Here is a 17,684-nt window from a genome sequence, read left to right as displayed (position 1 = left end):
AATTTTTCATTCTTTTGGATTTGTTTTACAGTGTCTTGATTTCTCATAAAGTCACTGTCTTCCAATTGCTCTATTCTAATTTTTAAGGAAGTATTTTCTTCAGTAATCTTTTGGACTTCCTTTTCCATTTGGCCAATTTTTTTTTTAGGGCATTTTTCTCCTCATTGGCTTTTTGGACCTCTTTTGCCATTTGGGTTAGGCTGTTTTTTAAGGTGCTATTTTCTTCAGTAATTTTTTGGATCTCCTTTAGCAAGCTGTTGACTTGTTTTTCATGATTTTCTTGCATCACTTTCATTTCTTTTCCCAGTTTTTCTTCTACTTCCCTTACTTGCTTCTCAAAATCCCTTTTGAGCTCTTCCAAGGCCTGGGACTGATTCATATTTTTCTTGGAGGCTTTGGATGTAGGAGCTTTGACTTTGTTGTCTTCTGGTTGTATATTTTGATCTTCTTTTTCACCAAAGTAAGATAATATAGTCTGACTCTTTTTGTGCTGCTTGCTCATGATCCCGCCAATTACTTGAGTTTTAAACTCTTGTTAAGGTAAGAGTCTGCTTCCAATGTGGAGAGTGTACTGTCCCAAGCTTCAGGGGTTTGTGTAGCTGTTTTCAGAGATACTTGTAGGGACCTGTAAATTTTCAGTTCTTCCAAGGTGGTATGATAAGGGGCGAGGGGTTTACTCCTTTCCTGGCCTGTGACCACAAGTATTCCTTTCTGTCCTGTAACTGTGAGGAGGGTTCCTTCCACAGCCACTCAAGCTCCACACCAGCGTCCTCCTCACCCCAGCACCGGCCAGAACTGTGACCCAGATCCACACGGGCAAAGCAAGAGATTCCTGCCTCAGCACTGGCAAAGAGATCCCTGCAATCCCTCTCTGATCAGCCACTGGATTCCCCCTCAGTCTGTGGGCCGGAAGCTTGGAAGCAGCTGCCCCCCCCGGGCCAGCTCTTGGGGAATGGAGCTGAGACACCTTCCTCTCTGACACCGACAGAAACAGACTTTTCCCACTGACCTTCTAAGTTGGCTTTGGCATTGGTGGATTGAGGAGTCTGGAAACCTCCACAGCTGCCCGAGATTCAGTCCTCTGAGGCCTGCTCCAGGTTTGCTGTGGCCTGCGTGCCCATGCTGCGCTGTGCTGTGCTCCCAGCCCGGCGCGATACACCTTTCTGATCAATCATCCAGGTTGTCTTGGGCTGGAAATTTATTTCACTCTGTCTTTTTGTGGGTTCTGCTGCTTCAGAATTTGTTTGGAGCCATTTTTTATGAGTATTTGGAGGGGTTTGGGGGAGAGCTCAAGCAAGTCACTGCTTTCACTCTGCCATCTTGGCTCCGCCCATCCCCTCCGTCTCTGTCTTCAGCTGGATGCCAGTCCCCTTTCCTTCAGGTCTGATGCAGCTTCACGTAAAGTTCAGTACCCTGCTCCAGTTCCCTGTGTTCTTTAGTTCTCTGGCTGAATAACGCTGCAGCACTGCACCCTGCCAAAGGCAGAGCAACCTCTTGCTTTCCTATAACTCAATTTCCTCCACAAGGGGGCAGGGTGGTTGAATTCTGCTGTTTGTTGCCACAGAATGGTAAGGTGAAGACAGTGGCAGTTAGCAGAGACTGCAGTATTACCAAGGAATTTACTGAGTGGATCTCAGAGCTCAAGCCTCTGGGTCATTTTGTGATACTCTGTGAGAGCAGGGGGGATGGTCTCAGGGAGTAAGAGCTGAATGAGCTCTAGGGATTAGTCTTTTCTGCTATTAATTCGTTAGAGTTTTACCTCATTAGACTTCTTGATATCTTAACCTGTAGAGACAGCTGCATTTATTTTACCTCTTGGGTATAATTCTTAGGTTGGAAAGTTTTCAAATTTGATGAGGATTGGCGAACTTGTTTAGTCTTCTTATGTGACCCAGAAGCTTCCACTCTCTTTCATTTCAACATCCTGTTATTGGTTCTATTTGATTACAAGTCTGGTATCTTCCCCAGAAGGTTCCCCTTACCACCTATGTTCTTCCTTAAAAGAACATAATCACTTTCAAGTGGCTCTTTAAATCTCCCAACAACAGGCAAATTTCTTGCCCTTGAGCGATTGCTAGACTCAGAGCAAGGGCAAGGTTCTCCTTGGACATGGGAATCATGTGGAGCTAGGGATAACCAGAGCTCTTGGCCTAGCTTCATAGTTAGTTTATGGTGCTAAAGAAGGGCTTTGCAAAGTGATACCGCTTAGACTTGGAGAGGTTAGAGCCATCCAGTTATTTGCTAAATAGACACATTTTTAGTTAACTTTGATATTCTTACATCTTGTGTGTGCATTATATGTTTTACTCTTTCCTATCAGAGTTATGACTAGTAATTTTGATGCTCATGACAAACATCATAAAAGGTACTCTCAACTCAAGTTTTTAAGGTTAATTCAGTTGAGCAGGGTATAGGGGAGAAATCTCAGGACACCAAGGGTAGTAATGAGGAGGGCTACAATGTGGGAAGGGCAGGGATAGGCAGGAGATGATCAGGGAAGCTATCATATTGGGAAGAAAGTATTCCATTTGGTGACTTCTGATTTTAAGTAATTATCCTTATTAAGCAGGCATTAAATTCAGTTGGTTTTAGCTACTAAAGATATACAAGTGCTTATATATTGCATATTTGTCTTGTATATTTAATTCAGTAGTTGAGTCAAAGCCTTGGTCACCCTAGTTAAAGTTGTATTCCCTAAAGGAAAAGAAAACAGGTTAATTTCATCCGCAGGCATAACAAACTCTCGCCAAATCTTTTCTCAGAGTTTTTTCCACAATGAAGGATATTAAACCTTCCTGGTGGCAGTTAAACAATTTTTTTAAAAGAGCTAAATTAAAAGAGGCCAGGATTATTTATCAAGTGAATAGTCCAGTTAATTATGCTTTATAGTTGTCACTTAAAAAAGGATAGAATACTCATGCTTTCTACTGGAGAGGGTCAGTACGCCCAAGTATCCTTAGACTTATTGTAATGGTCTTTCTTTGCACCTTTGACATCTGGGCCCCCTGAAGGTGGTATGTAGTGGTATTAACTCAGAATGCCTTACTCTCATTGCATCCTAGAATTTTCTCCAACCATGAAACATAATTACTTTAGCAGTTATGATGTAATAAAAATACCTCATGTGCAGCTCCTATTAATTCCATCCAGTTGAAGGTTTAACAACCAGATAGTCATGAAATCTGGGAGGTTTATCTTCTGTGTTCCTGGCTTCACTTTTCTTTGTCTTTTTTCAGTAGGCTTCATGATCTCTTTATCTCCTTTACCCAGTCAAAATAGGAAAATATTTTTTTAATACGTTATCTGCCTGAATTTAGTATTTGGTCCACAGTCTTCCTCTCTCCCTCAAACCTCATACTTGGCAACTTAATTTATATATTGATAACTCCTGTTTCTCAGTTCATCAACTTCCTTAGATTCCATGATTTGCATACTCACTTCACCTTAGCCAATATAGACCTTTGTTCAGTATTGAATGCCTATTCTCTTAATCTAATCCTCTAAGAGGATTCAGAATGCTCTTTGCTCCCCATTGCCATTTCCAAACTCTCTACTGCCATTATTTAGCAACCTCTTCTCCTTCAAGGTTCATATCTAAATTTATCACTCAATCTAGATCCTGGAGGCTATTTACCAACACTGAGAACATTCTCCCTTATTTCTCAATGAGTTCAGTGCTCAGCCCATAATTTCACTCTCCACCTCAATTCCTGCCTTCCTGTTATATATGTTGACGTTCCCTCAAACACTGTAACTTTCCAGTTCCTCAATCTGTTTAATTCCTATAGCCACTTTTCTATATCATAGGAGGTCATATCCTTGATCTTGCCATCAAACATAAATTCTTCACTATTTTATGATTGAGAACACTGAAGAATATGATTAGATAAAGGTAGAAATAGTTGGAATAATGATTTATGCTACATATTTCTTGACAAAGAACGATGGATTTTAAGTTACAGAATAAGATACAAATTTTTGGATATGACAATGTGGGAATGTTTTGCTTGACTATGAATATGTTTTTTTTTTCTTTTAAATTGGGGGTGGGTGGGAAAGAAAATACTTGTTAAATAAAGTAAAAAAAATTCATCTTCACCGCAACCTCCCATCACTCCACCTCCTCCTTCCTTTTCCTGTCTATCATCCCTGGTGTGGTCTCATTTCCCTCCATTTGCAATTTTGATGCTAGGACTAACCAGTTCAACTACACTGCCCTCTGTCCTTGAATCCTAGGTCATCCTTTGCCAAACCTGAACTCTCGATTGCCCTCACTATATGTTATCTGCTCCCAATCACATGCTACTGGATGCTCCTCATGGGAATCATTCAGCTGTTGTCTGGGTTCACTAAAAATCTTAACTGGGTACTAACCATTGCATTGCAATCCTTTTACTCTTCCCTGATTATCATGCTTCCAATAACTTGTGTTCCAAACCTCTTTTCTCATCACCCACTCCAACTCTCCCCCTTCTTTTCAGCAGATATCACCTTATACTTTAAGGAGAAAATGAGCTCCCTAGTCTCTCTAATTTTATACCTCAAATCCTCTCCACATCTCCCATTCTCTTTTTGTTGCAGTCCAAGAAAAAGATGGCTCTTGAAGAAGTCAATACCTTTACTGGTGTCCTTGATCCCATTCCCTCCTCCATTCTTAAAAGACCTGCATTTGACGCTACCATCTCTTTATAGGTTAAAGTGGTCTTTAACTTGGGGTCTATAAACTTGTTTTTTAAAAAAATGAATAATTATGTTTCAATGTAATTGGCTTTTGGGGTGATCTCATAAAACATTACACAGGCTTCCCTAGATTTCCAAAGGGTCCATGACACAAAAAAGTATAAGAACCTCTGTTTTAAGCTCTGTATCTCTTCTCCCTCTCACAGCTAATCTCTTAGGAAAAGCTTTCTATGCTCATGACCTACTCCTCCTCATGCTTCATTCCTAAACCCCTTTTACCCCCACACCTGAAACTGCTTTCTCTCTCAATGGGTACATCCAAAGACATTTGCTCAGTTTTCATTTGACCTCTCCGTAGCATTCCGTGCAGCTAACCACTCCTCTTCCCCACTACTCTCATGACACTACTCACTAGTGTTGTCTGATAGAATCTCCCCAACCTCCTTTGCTTTATTATCATTCCATTTCCTGACTCCTATGCGCAGGTGTGTCCCAGATTCTTTGGTCTCTCACTACGTTCTTTGTGGTCTCAGCAGCTCCACTGAGTTCAGTAATGATCTCTAGATAGATTAACTTTAGGCCTGCCACACAGTAACTGCTTAATAAATGTTCATACATTTAGCCGTCCATTCATTCAGCTACACATCCAACTCTCGTCTCTTTTATGAGCTCCAGCCCTCCATCAACTGCCTGCTGAACAGCTCTACCTGGATCTCCCAAAGGCAGCTCAAACTCAACATATCCAAAACGGAACTCATTATCTAAAGCTGTTTCTCTTCCCAATTACCCTATTCTTGTAGAGCTGTGGTGTCAAAACTCAAACAGAAAAGGGGGCCATGAAACCCCATTACAAGGATCCCTGCAGATCGCACATTAACTTAGAGGACCATGTTAACATCATTTGTCTTAAGGTATTTTTATTTTGTTAAATATTTCCCAATTACATTTCAGTCTGGTTCAGGCAGCGCTTGGGAGTGTTGTGGGCTTCATGTTTGACGTGTTATCTTCTGCTGCACAGGACAACACCGCTCTTTCTTGTCAACCATGTGTGCTATGGCTATCCTCAACTTTTCTCTCTCTCTCTCACGCTTATATCCAATTAGTTGCCAAATGTTGTTGATTCTTCTACCCTGTTTTGCTGCTATCGCCATCTCTCCACTCACACAATCACTACCCAAACCCTCTTCTTCAACTCTTACCTCGATGACTGTAGGAGCCCTTTAATGGATCTCCCTTTTTCCAGTCTCTCCCCTCTCCAATCCATCTTCCATACAGCTGCCAAAATAACCTTCCTAAACTCCAGGTCTGACTGCGTCAATCTCCTGCTCAAAAAGCGTCAGTGGTCCTCTATTGTTTCTAGGATAACATAGAAACCTCTCTGGTATTTAAAGTCCTTCGTAATCTAGCTCCAGTTGACCTTTCCATATTCACTTTACGTAACACCCCCTCTCCTCAGCCAAACTGGCCTGCTTGCTGTTCCCCATAAATGACACCTCTTCTCCTTCATGCCTTTGCATCGGTTATCCCCCATGCCTAGGAATGTTCTCCTTCTACTATCCCACTTCTTGGAATCTCCTAGCTCTATTCAAGGCTCCGGTGGGGTGTTCCCTCCTTTATGAGGCCCTTCTATATCACTCCTCCAATTACTTGCATAATTTGTATTTATTTGTGTATATGATGCTTTCCCCCACCAGCTCCTTGAAGGCAAGGACTGTTTTAATTTTTGTCTTTGCATCCCCAGAATCAAGAGGTGCTTGCTGAATATTTTCAAAGTCTTATTTCTCTCAATTGTTATTACAGATTTATGGACTGAAATGTTTTATTAGCAAATAGCAATCCAAAGGATTTTTAGCAACATTAAAATTGGAGGTTTTGGGTGGTAGTAGGTTGAGCTTAGTGTCTCTAAAATTGTATTTCCTTTCTCCCCTTGACCTTGTTCTCTCCTGGGAAATATATGCCTGTGTCTCTTGTGATTGACTTTTTTCCCCCTTTTTAGTGAGGCAATTGGGGTTAAGTGACTTGCCTAGGGTCACAGAGCTAGTAAGTGTCAAGTGTCTGGGGCTGGATTTGAACTCAGGTCCTCCTGACTCCAAGGCTGGAGCTCTGTGCCACCTAGCTACCCCAGATTGACTTTTCCAAGACCTGGAATTCCCTCCCTTACCAGGGTTCCTTCCTACCAAATCCTTCTCTAAGTCTTCTTTTTCCTTTGTTTCCCTGGGTACAGGATGACTTCCTCTTTAGCAATTCCATCCTGTTCCTCTGGTTCAAGTCTCTAGTACTTTTCAGGCCATTTTAGTTAGCATTTTATATTTTCATATCATAACCATCTTTAATTGTGGAATATATTCTTATACTTTATTATCTCTGTTTCTATGAAGTTTCTGATTAATACATCCTTTTAAAAAGGTTATATTTTAGTCCTATATGGGTGGAATAGGTGATCCTAAGAACTAAGACTCCCTTACAAATAAGGCTGACTAATGGTGGCAAGTGGGTACATTAACATTTACTGGGAATACAAATTAGTGTCGGTTATTTTATGTTGAAATCTATTAATTAGGTCTAGCATTTTGTAGAAAATGAAACAATCCAATTTCACCATTATTTTTCACTGTGCCTTGTTCTAAAATACAGATAGCACAGTGTTTTTGCAGCTTTAACAACTTGATTATAAACTGTTTTTAAAAGTAATTTATTTGGATTTTTCACATCCTTTAATGAATTGCAAATATATTAACAGAAAAGACTTTCCCCCCCAAGACTGTACAATTTCTGAAATAAGTCAAGAAAAGCAAAAAGGAAAGACACAAAATTACATTGTTTCAATGCAAATAGTACACATCACACCCACACTTGCACCCCTCCCTCCCCCACCCTTCCCACCCCCCCACCATGTTGTCATGTTTTATATTAAGAAAATGAGTCACCTTATTCCTCAGTGAATACCCATACTATGCTCCGGATCAGAGACCTCCAAACTATTTTCTTCAAAGTGTTTTTAATAGACTAAATACTGGTTATCACTGAGTTTTTTTGTTTAAGGTACAACAGCAGCATGGTTCAAAGGTTACATTTAGCTCTTGGAAAAAATAAAATTTCTTAAGTAATGAAGTATGGAGAAAGCAGGGACCATCTTTCATTATTGAGTACCACCATCCACTTTAGAAGAAGAATTCCTATCCTTCTAAAATTCCTGGGTTAAGAACCCTTTCCAAGGCAATTTTTCAAAACTGAATTCCAATGTAACAACTTGTAACTTCTGAACAAAATTAAAAATACATATAACAGAAAAAAAAGGAAACTGTTAAGTTATACTTAGTAATTTAGTTAAAAAAATTTCTTCTAAATGAACTATAGCTGTTTGAAACAACTTTTTGTTCAATAAAAATGAGTTTCTTCTTTGGGTTTTTTTTTTTCGTAACTCCCTTTTCTACCTATTATTTGAAGGAGGAAGGGAACTAGAGTAAGGGAAAGAATTAGAAACTGTTTCTGGGTGGGGAAAAGCTCCACAGAATGAAATGGCTTTGAAAACTGGCTTAAGGAAGAAAGAAATTAAGATTGATCCTAACAAAAATGATGGATTCCCTTCCACAGTCATGGTATGCCCTTGACAATGACCATTTTCCACTCATCTCCAATGGACTAGCACCAGAAAGATTTCTACCTTTGGTGTAGTGGATATAAACTTCCAGTACAGAAAGGTATCCAATTGTAGTTTAGAAAATAATGTTACTAACTTCACTTTCTCCAAACAGTACAGTGTGGGGTTTTGCAACAATACCCCTATTCAAAACTTTGTATGAAATACTAGATGAGACAGCTGGTTTAAGGCTGGGCAACAGGGGGAAAAACCTAAACTAAATTTAAATGCTACAGAACTGTAAGTGGATAACAAAATGCAATACTCTGCTAGAAATTCAAGCAGCAGCCCTTGGGAAATTTCACTAGTGCTCCTTTCATTCAATCTGGGTTTCCTCATCAATTCTCTCAAGGAGCTTATGCTTATATATGGATCAAGTAGAAAAATTTGATGAAATACCTCTCTGGCACCAAATACCTTCATCTAGTACTCTGACTTGCATTAATTGGCAATAGGATTTAGTGCATGTTTAAAAGAGCAAATAGTGAATTAAAAGTCTACTTGCATTCTAACATTAATAAATCCATAGATTAAAAAATTTTCATATCTCCTATAATCCACCTAATTTTCACAGCTTTGTTAGCAAGTACAAGTCAATGGTTGATAAGTTTTTCCTTCATCAAAATGACCCCAAACTGTATCTACTCCTGTCATTAAGAAATTGTCATTTGATACACACTATGACAATGGCACTAAATAAAAAAAAGTTAATAACTAAAGGTCCCCTAAAAATTACATACATTAAAATAAAGGAAGAACACATGTTTAAAGACTACTTAAATAGGTTGTTGTGAAATTTCAATCATTCCCAATTTATTGTGCATAATTGGCTCTTTAAAATCCTGTAATATCATAAACTTATATCCATTCCCCAAGGACACCATTAACCTAAATTGCTGTACATTACTTTGACACAGGAGAGAACTTCTGCCACCATCATACAGTCTGGCTTATGTTTCAACTAAAAATTTCTAGTGGCCTAAATCTAACCTACTCCAAACCAACATCTTGGTGACCTATGCCATTGAAAATGAATTAGAAGCAGAGAACCTTAAAAATGGATACTACCACAACCCCAAATTAATCGCACATTCTTGCATCCTGCTTAAACAACACTTATAAAAGTTGAAAGGATACTGTCTTGAACAATATAGATTCAAGTTTATGGTAAAGGTTCTAATTATATTAAGGCTTCCACTGTCATGATCCCTTAGATACTAGATTGATTTAGTGTTTGTATATTGTTTATTATTATGAATTTTATTTCCTATTAGGGGACTTGGTTTGATCTTTTAATAGGCAACTACCCTATCTTTGAATGTTAAAGGTGATCCCACAGGGCTTAAGAGAAAAGGTAACAACCAACGTTTTAGTCTGTAATACCAAAACAACAGTGATTGACACTTTGAAGCTAGGTGAAAAAATTGAAAACTCTTGGTTAGGTATAAAAACATTTTGTAAAAGCTGCTGTTCTGGGACATTCTCCTCTTACCAAGAGCAAGTTTACACTGTATGGAGGGACATTTTATTCTTATACACAGAGGTGTCCGGATTATGCCCATTATATTTGTTTACAGGAGACACTGTAACTTTAAGGTAATTTACATTCCTTGGCATTCAAGTTACTCTGTAATAGGCAATGTCTTTTATTGTTCCATCTAGCACTTGCCAACACCATCCTTGAAGAACCTGGAAAATGAAGGTCAGTCACTCCACTTACCAAGAACGCAACTAAATTAAGACAAGTTTCTGGAGAAAGATCAAAAAATTCTGGTTCATCACTATTTCCCTTAGGGCAAAACACAACTCTTCCTTTCATGATAGCTTTCCAACAAAGGGAGGCTTTAAAAAAAAACTAGAATTAAAAAAGACAAACAAAAATGACAAAAGAAAAAATGTCTTTCCCCCACAAACTGTTGTGTTCATATAGGTGAAAGAGCCAGTCTTGATAGCAGATGAATATTGCACTGCCATTCAGACATTCCGTGTACAATCTGGGTCCGATGAAAATAGCACACTCCTGGTGAAAGTGATGGACAACGACAATGCTGGCTCAAGATGTGAAGACTCAGAACATGGAGGGACAAGAAAAAATAACAGCACTAGTCACATCCAGGTGCAAATGTCTGGCTTCCAGAAGTTAAAATTCATCACTTTCTGCTGCATGGAGTTGTGTGTCATCTGCGTCTGTCATGCTGCTCTCTTGGGATTCATCTGTTCCCACTTTAAGAACAACAACAACAAAAACAACACAAAAACACACGTGATCAACAGTAAGTTATCTAACAAATATATCCTCTGTTATTATGAAAACAAGTCAAATAAGCAATATTATATGGAGACAAAATGAAATAAAACGCTAAATACAAATATTTAAATGTTTGCTTTCCTTGCATAAAGTAGAATTCTTTTGGACAGAATTAGAGAGGATTACTAAGCTATCCTTTAAGGAACTCAAGGACAGCATGTCAAAGAGAGTTGACCTTGGGGTTTACTGTGAGGATAAGAAAGGTTAGTGGGTTCAAGGAAGTAAAGAAAAATGTACAGAAAACACTTTCTTCTCTGTCAGACATGAAATCTAAAGCCCTTTACTTAAACGTCTCTTAAAACAAACAAACAGCAAGGGGATATGAATCCCTGCTTTGTCTTCTCTTCTAATGACTCTGGATAGGTAATCACCTTCAAGCAAATTCTCTCTGGGAGAGGTATCTGAGGTTTCTGGGGTTACTTGGTAAAAGCAGAGTTTTGCCATAACAGAAGGGAAACTATTAAAAATGAGATATATTGTATTTATAGTAAGCATTGTTTAAAAAAAATCTATCAACTAGATTTTTTTATAAAATGGCATTTTCATAAAACTCTAGTAAAATAATAATTATAGCAAATGTTATATGCTTTAAATTTTATAAAACATTTTACATATTTTATCTTACTTGTGCCTTATAAACAACCCATGAAGTAAGCAGTGAGAGAATCATTTCTTTCTTATATTAATAACCAGTTGTTGAATTAGGACTAGGATTTTTTTTCAGAAGCCTGCAGGTTATTCAGTCTCTGAAGGACACTGATGATAATGAAATCAAACTTTCTCTTCAATGTTGTTCAATGTTGTTCCCCATCCAGGTGGGGAAGTCCACTGTGTTCTACACAGGTTTGGGTGGGAATAAATTATTTCATTAGACTGCTCAAGGCTGGGCAATTTAGAAGTAAATAACATAATCCAAGAAAGTCACATCCCTAGCCCCTCATTAGAATAGGTCCACCTCTCATTGTAATATTTATTCTTCTCATTGTTAAGAAAAGACGATTGCCAGTCTCAGGAACACCCACTCTTCCAAGGGCATATAAACTACAAGCCTGAGGTTATGACGTGTCTTCGGCATTCGAGAATGTCACTGATCCTTTTTATTGGTAATATGCTAGCATTATTAAAAAACAATTACCCAGAAACTATGTCTCTTGAAGTTTCTGAATGTCACAGCAGCAGTATTATACTCATTTTACAGATAGGGAAACATATTCAGAAAGAGTGTAAGTGGTTTGTCCAAAGTCACATCATTAGCAAGCAAAGATTTTCTGACCACCATATCAAGTACTTTTCCTATTTCATGCTGTGTGAGTTTTAATACAGCAAACTGAACATATAAAAGGTATATGAAATTATTCTTGCCCTCAAAGAGCTTATGATCCAGTAGGGAAAACAGTGCATATGGATCTAAAAAGAAGAATACCAATACAAAAAAAGTCAAAAGAGTGATACAGGTAATAAATGCTATAGGAATACACTTCAACAGTGTTTGTTTCTTACAATATTGGTTTCTTAGGCTTGATCTAGTTATTATTTTAAAATTCCAATTAAAAAACAATTTTGTAAATACTATTTTATGTCTACTATTATTGATGGCTACCCTAAAAGTTAAAAACAAAACAAAGCAGAAATCCTAGTCAATGCTTGCCCACTCTAACAAGGGAGACAGAATATCTCCTTAACTGAATTTTATATACTTGGCTGTTGTGAGCTATTTATTAGTGTCCATCAACCTACATAGTGATACCTTCAGAGCAGCATATAATATCCACCATTATTTGGTGGTACAAAAAAGTTGCATGGTACTTAATAGATGATTTCACGTTGATCTTTGAAAAAAACAATCGATTTAAGGGCATTGTTTAATTAAATTACTGTTCTACAGGGGCAACTAGGTGGCTCAGTGGATTGCGTACTGGGCCTAGCAACAGGAAGACCTGAGTTCCAATCCAGATTCATACACTTATTAGCTGTATGGCCCTGCACAAGTCACTTAACCCTGTCTGCCACAGTTTCCTCACCTGGAAAATGAGCTGGAGAAGGTAAGGGCAAACCACTCTACTATCTTTGTTATGAAATTGGACATGACTTGAAAAACAATCAAACAACAAAAAACTGTTCTAAACCTAAAGGCAGCTAGGTGGCTCAGTGGATAGAGTGCTGGGTTTGGAGTCATGAAGACTGGAGTTCAAATCTAGATTCAGACCTTTCTTAGCTGTTGATCCTGGACAAGTCACTTAACCTCTGTCTGCTTCAATTTGCTCAACTGCAAAATGAGGAAAATGGGAAATTAAATATTGATAAACATCCTACCTTCCCGTCTTCCCTTTTTCTTTTATTCTTAAGTTTACATAGTATTAGTCACATAGGCATTTCAATAATTATATCCTCAGAAACATGCTCCTTTTGTAACTTAAAATACACAAATGATTTCCATTATTTGATTTAAAAATATATATATTTCAAAGTGCTATTACTTCTATTATCTCAATTTACATTCTTAACATCAGTCTCATTTTCCAGAAGGAAACCAAAGTAAAACCCTAATGAATTATTCAAAGTCACAAAGCAAAATATCAAGGGAACAAAAGTTGGAACTCAGGTTTCCTGACTGCTAGTCTGACACTCTTTCTACTACACCTTGCTGAAATACTTCTTTGCAAACATCTCCCAGGAGAGTGAAAACCCCCTAGAGTAACATGATTCTAGTGAGAATTTTAACTTTTGTCTCTGTAGCCCCAGAATCTATCACACTGCCTGGCACACAGTAGTTGCTTAATAAATGTTTGTGGAATTGAGCTGTTGGAATTACATTTTCTCAAGTTAGAACAGTGTTTAAGTTCTTCCTTAATTTAACAGGATTTACACAAAGGTCAAGTCAGTTCTGCGGACAATACCCAATACAATATAACCATGTTTCTTTTTATATATTTATGTGTGTGTGTGTATTGTGCATGCACACCCACACATTTATATGTTTAATATTCATGTTTTTGTTGTAATAGACTGTTCACTCTTAAGTTACCCCAATGCTGATTCCCGTGTGATACACCACACTTTTTTGGTTTTGAGTTAGAAATACAAACCTGATTCATATGGATAACACTCACTGATCTGTTCTTCTTGAGTTATGGGTTCCTCATCATCTGGGAGGTAACGCTTGTCAATTGCTTCTTTAATCTGGTTGTTAGCCCCTTTAGGGTCTAAATCCATTGCCCAGGAGAAATTCATCAGAGCCAGATGAGTTTGACCTAGCTTCTTGTAAACCTAAAAACAAATATTGAAACTACATTTTTCATTATGTTGCTGACTTCAATTGTAAAGGACACAACTTTTAAAATTTAAAATTTAAATTAAAATTTAAAATTCCTGGTACATGTTCTAAGTTGTCAGTTGATTAATTTGAATGTGCTTTTACATTATACATAAATTCATGTTTTCTTTGATTTTTAATATTTCCAAATGCTATTCTCCAAGTTCAATGGAGATCTTCCAAGGAGACTATTTTCAGACCCTGAGATCTTTATTTCCCACAATCTTAAGTCTACGATACAGAACATGCTCTTTTGTTGAAGCAAAAACAGAGGACAAATTAATCTCACATGACCTTGGTTTTCCATACATTTATCTTGCAACTTCTATACCCTCTATTTCCATAATGGAATCTTGATCTTGCGAATTTTAGTTGCTATTCTAACCAGGAATTATCAATGTGCTTGATCTAACTTGGAACATTTTAGGTCCTGGTAATTGTATCAATTACCTTCCAGTGTTTTCCAGCTGGGAGATTCCAAATATTATATACAAAAAACTGGAAAAAGATCACTTTTCATGAATGTTATATCTCAACTATGAATTTGCTGCTTACATGTCTGGCTGAGGAGTGCTAATCTACTGCAATTATCTTTATTTTAAAAAATGACCATGATGGATAGGGAGATATTTTGATGTATCCTATTTTATCCACAGCTCTTTAATACCCTTTGATGGAATGTACTTGGTAATCTCTAACTTTAAAGGGTCTAATTAAGAAATTATAAAACAAAACAAACAAAAAACTCAACAAGAGGACTTTCTTGTAGATATAATCCAACATACAATTCTTGACTCCTTATTACAAACAAAGTACTGTGCTAGGTTCTAAGGATATTAAGATTTGAAAAACAAAATGTGGTTCTTACTCTTATGGAGCTTATGATCTAAGAGGGGAAGGAGGATGAATAGACACAATATGTACACAAATAACATAGAAAATACAAAGTATAAGCTAGATAAATCTGAAGCAAGTGAAATAACTGTCAACTGAGGGGGCAGGACACAGCTTGGCTTTGGCAGAAGAGGTGAATATATGAATTCTACCAAGTGACCACAGTGCCTAGCAGTGACAAGTAGGAAAAACAGTAATAGAAACTTGCAGAAATCTATAAAAGTCAAAGTCCAAAAAAGGACCCATCAACAAAACCCACAGCCTCAGATGTTTGTACAAAAATGCACAAAATATGAATAACAATCAAATAATTGATCTTATTACGAAGAAGAAAATTTGACCTTTAGCAGTGAGATATATAAAATGAGACAATATTCCAAATCTAATGACTCTTTTTTGTTTCTAACTTCATATCACTTCTTGATTAGATTACTCTAAGAGTCTTAACTGGTCTCCCAGCCTTAAATCTCTCAGTCTCTCTCTCTCTAATCTATCCTCCATACAGCTGCTAAAGTGATTTTCCATAAGGCACATGTTTACCATGTCATTACTTACTGGAAAAAACAAAACCACAAAACCAAAAACCAAAAGACCGAGTGGCTCACTATTATCTCTGGAGTCAACTATAAACTCCTCTTTCCCAGCATTTAATACACTCTTCACATACGTTACTCTCCTCCAGCTACTCTATGGACCAGCCATTCTGGGCTACTTGCTGTTTCTCACATATGATGCTCTATCTCCTCTATTCCTTTGCACTGGTAGTCCAACACTAGAATGCTCTCTCCTTACTGCTGCCTCCCTGGCTTCATTCAAGGTTCAACTCAAGGTTCTCCTTCTACATAAAGCCTTTATTGATACTCCCAGCTGCTATGCTCTCTCTCCCAAAACCATTGCGTATTCATCATGTGTTTATGTGTGCACGTGCATATGTGTATCCCTACATGTTGTTTCTCCTGTTGGAATGTAAACATCTTGGGGGCAGGGACTGTTTCACTGTTGTCTGTGTCCTCAGTATTTAGCATGTTGCCTGACACACAGTTATTTAGTTCTTTTTCAGTTGTGCCTGCCTCTTCGTGACTCCATTTGGGTTTCTTGGCAAAGATATTTTGGTGGTTTTCCATTTCCTTCTCCAGCTCATTTTACAGATATGGAAACTAAGGCAAACAGGGTTAAGTGACTTGCCCAGAATCACACAACTAGGAAGTGTCTGAGGTCAGATTTGAACTTGTGAAGATGATTCTTCTTGACTCCAGGCCTGGCACTTTATCCTCTATGTCACCTAGCTGCCCTTGGTACCTAGTAGAGGCTGCTAAATGCTTGTTGATTGTTGACTAACTGGATATTCTCTTCAATGATGTGTAGACCACAACCCATCCATGACTGCCCTTACTATGCAACTTTGATCCATTTCCTCCCATAAATTTCCCAATATGTTTATCCAATGTGGAGGGAACCTTCCTTGAGTGGAGAGTTGGCTAAACTTTTGAGTGCTTATAGATCTAATTTAAGAGGCTCTGTAAAGTTGTGGAGCTTGTTGCAATCAGAATTATGTCAAACCAGAATATCTGGAGGTCACTATCTACAGGGGGAGGATTCCTCCCCTCTTCAATTTAGGCTCTGAGCTGGATCTCTTCCCTCAGACAGATGAATGAATACCTTTGGAGAGCATATGGACTCCTTATATAGTATATGCTTCCCTTGATAGGAATGTTCAGATCACTGGACAAGGTTCTTTCTGTTGTCATATCTTTCAAGCAATCTTATATATATAAGATATATATATGTGTATATATATATATGTATGTGTATATATATATATATGTGTGTGTGTGTGTGTGTGTATATATATATATATATTTTTTTTTGGATGCATGTATGGTATTGAAGGAGAAACTTTAAGGCAGAGTTTTACTCTAGTGTACCAAATGCTTTTTGTTTTTAACTACTATGCTGTAGGAAATGATAATATGATAAATTTAGAGAAACATGGAAAGAGCTATATGAACTGTTGCAAAGTGAAATAATCAGAGCCAGGAAAATAATATACACAATAACTACAACCATGTAAACAGAAAGAACAAAAAAAAAATCAAAACTTAATGTTACAAAATTACAAGCAGAAGCAGGACCAAAGAGACCCTAACCATTCTCCTTTGAAGAGGTGGAAGGTATATAAGTATGTACATTGTACCTATTTTCAGAATTTTTTTTTGATGCATGGATTAGTTTTTGCTGATTTTTTTTCTTTTTGTCTTTAAGATGTTATTTGTTACATGGGATGGTTCTTGGTGAGGGAAAAGATGGGAGGTACTAGGGGAAATTATGGTACATAAAACAAACAAAAACATAAACAACTTTATTTAAAAAAAATAAGCAACAAGCACAGTGAGATCTTGTGTTCCTCTATATTTTTGATCAACTGTGTGATGGTAATAATGTAGTCCTCTGTGGAACATCTTTTATCTCTGGAAAGGTAAATGTCATTCAAGGGCAACTGGATAAGTAAGAGAGGGAGACAAAACAGCACAACAAATGCTCATGTTAGGAAACCCAGCAATCAGGGGAGCAAGATGTGGCAGGATTTGTGACAGAGAAGGCAAAGAAAGTCAAAGTCTGACATAATCTGTATTTCAGGAAAGCAGATTTCAAAACTTCAGAGAAGGGATAGGCAGGGTTCCACGGGCTAATATTCTACAGGGGAAGTCAGGAGGGATAAGAAGAAAAATGATATTTTGAAGATAAACAATTCCACTGAGGAGTAAAGAGTAGAGCTGCCTAAGACCAATGTGGAAACACAGGGAAATCATCAACCAATTCAGGTTTTTAAGACTTGACCCAAGGTTAGA

The 17,684-nt window shown here is 37.6% G+C and overlaps 1 protein-coding gene across 5 annotated transcripts in view; it reads right to left on the bottom strand.

The window, feature by feature from the left end:
• Positions 1–7,356: 7,356 nt before the first annotated feature.
• Positions 7,357–17,684, bottom strand: part of CDC27 (cell division cycle 27) — a 105,799-nt gene continuing 95,471 nt past the window's right edge. For 3 of the 5 annotated variants that reach the window (XM_020997532.2, XM_020997533.2, XM_020997541.2), the window contains 2 exons: positions 13,715–13,895; positions 7,357–10,543 (listed from right to left, as the gene is read on the bottom strand). In XM_020997532.2, the coding sequence (XP_020853191.1) occupies positions 10,461–10,543; positions 13,715–13,895 (264 nt within the window). In that variant the 3' untranslated portion in view covers positions 7,357–10,460. The remainder of the gene's footprint in view (positions 10,544–13,714; positions 13,896–17,684) is intronic. The other 2 variants (XM_020997535.2, XM_020997534.2) reach the window with 1 other exon arrangement.

The sequence above is a fragment of the Phascolarctos cinereus genome, unplaced genomic scaffold (assembly GCF_003287225.1).
Source record: "Phascolarctos cinereus isolate Bilbo 61053 unplaced genomic scaffold, phaCin_HiC Scaffold_5;HRSCAF=322, whole genome shotgun sequence".
Classification (NCBI taxonomy): domain Eukaryota; kingdom Metazoa; phylum Chordata; class Mammalia; order Diprotodontia; family Phascolarctidae; genus Phascolarctos; species Phascolarctos cinereus.
This window is presented reverse-complemented; position numbering and strand designations above follow the sequence as displayed.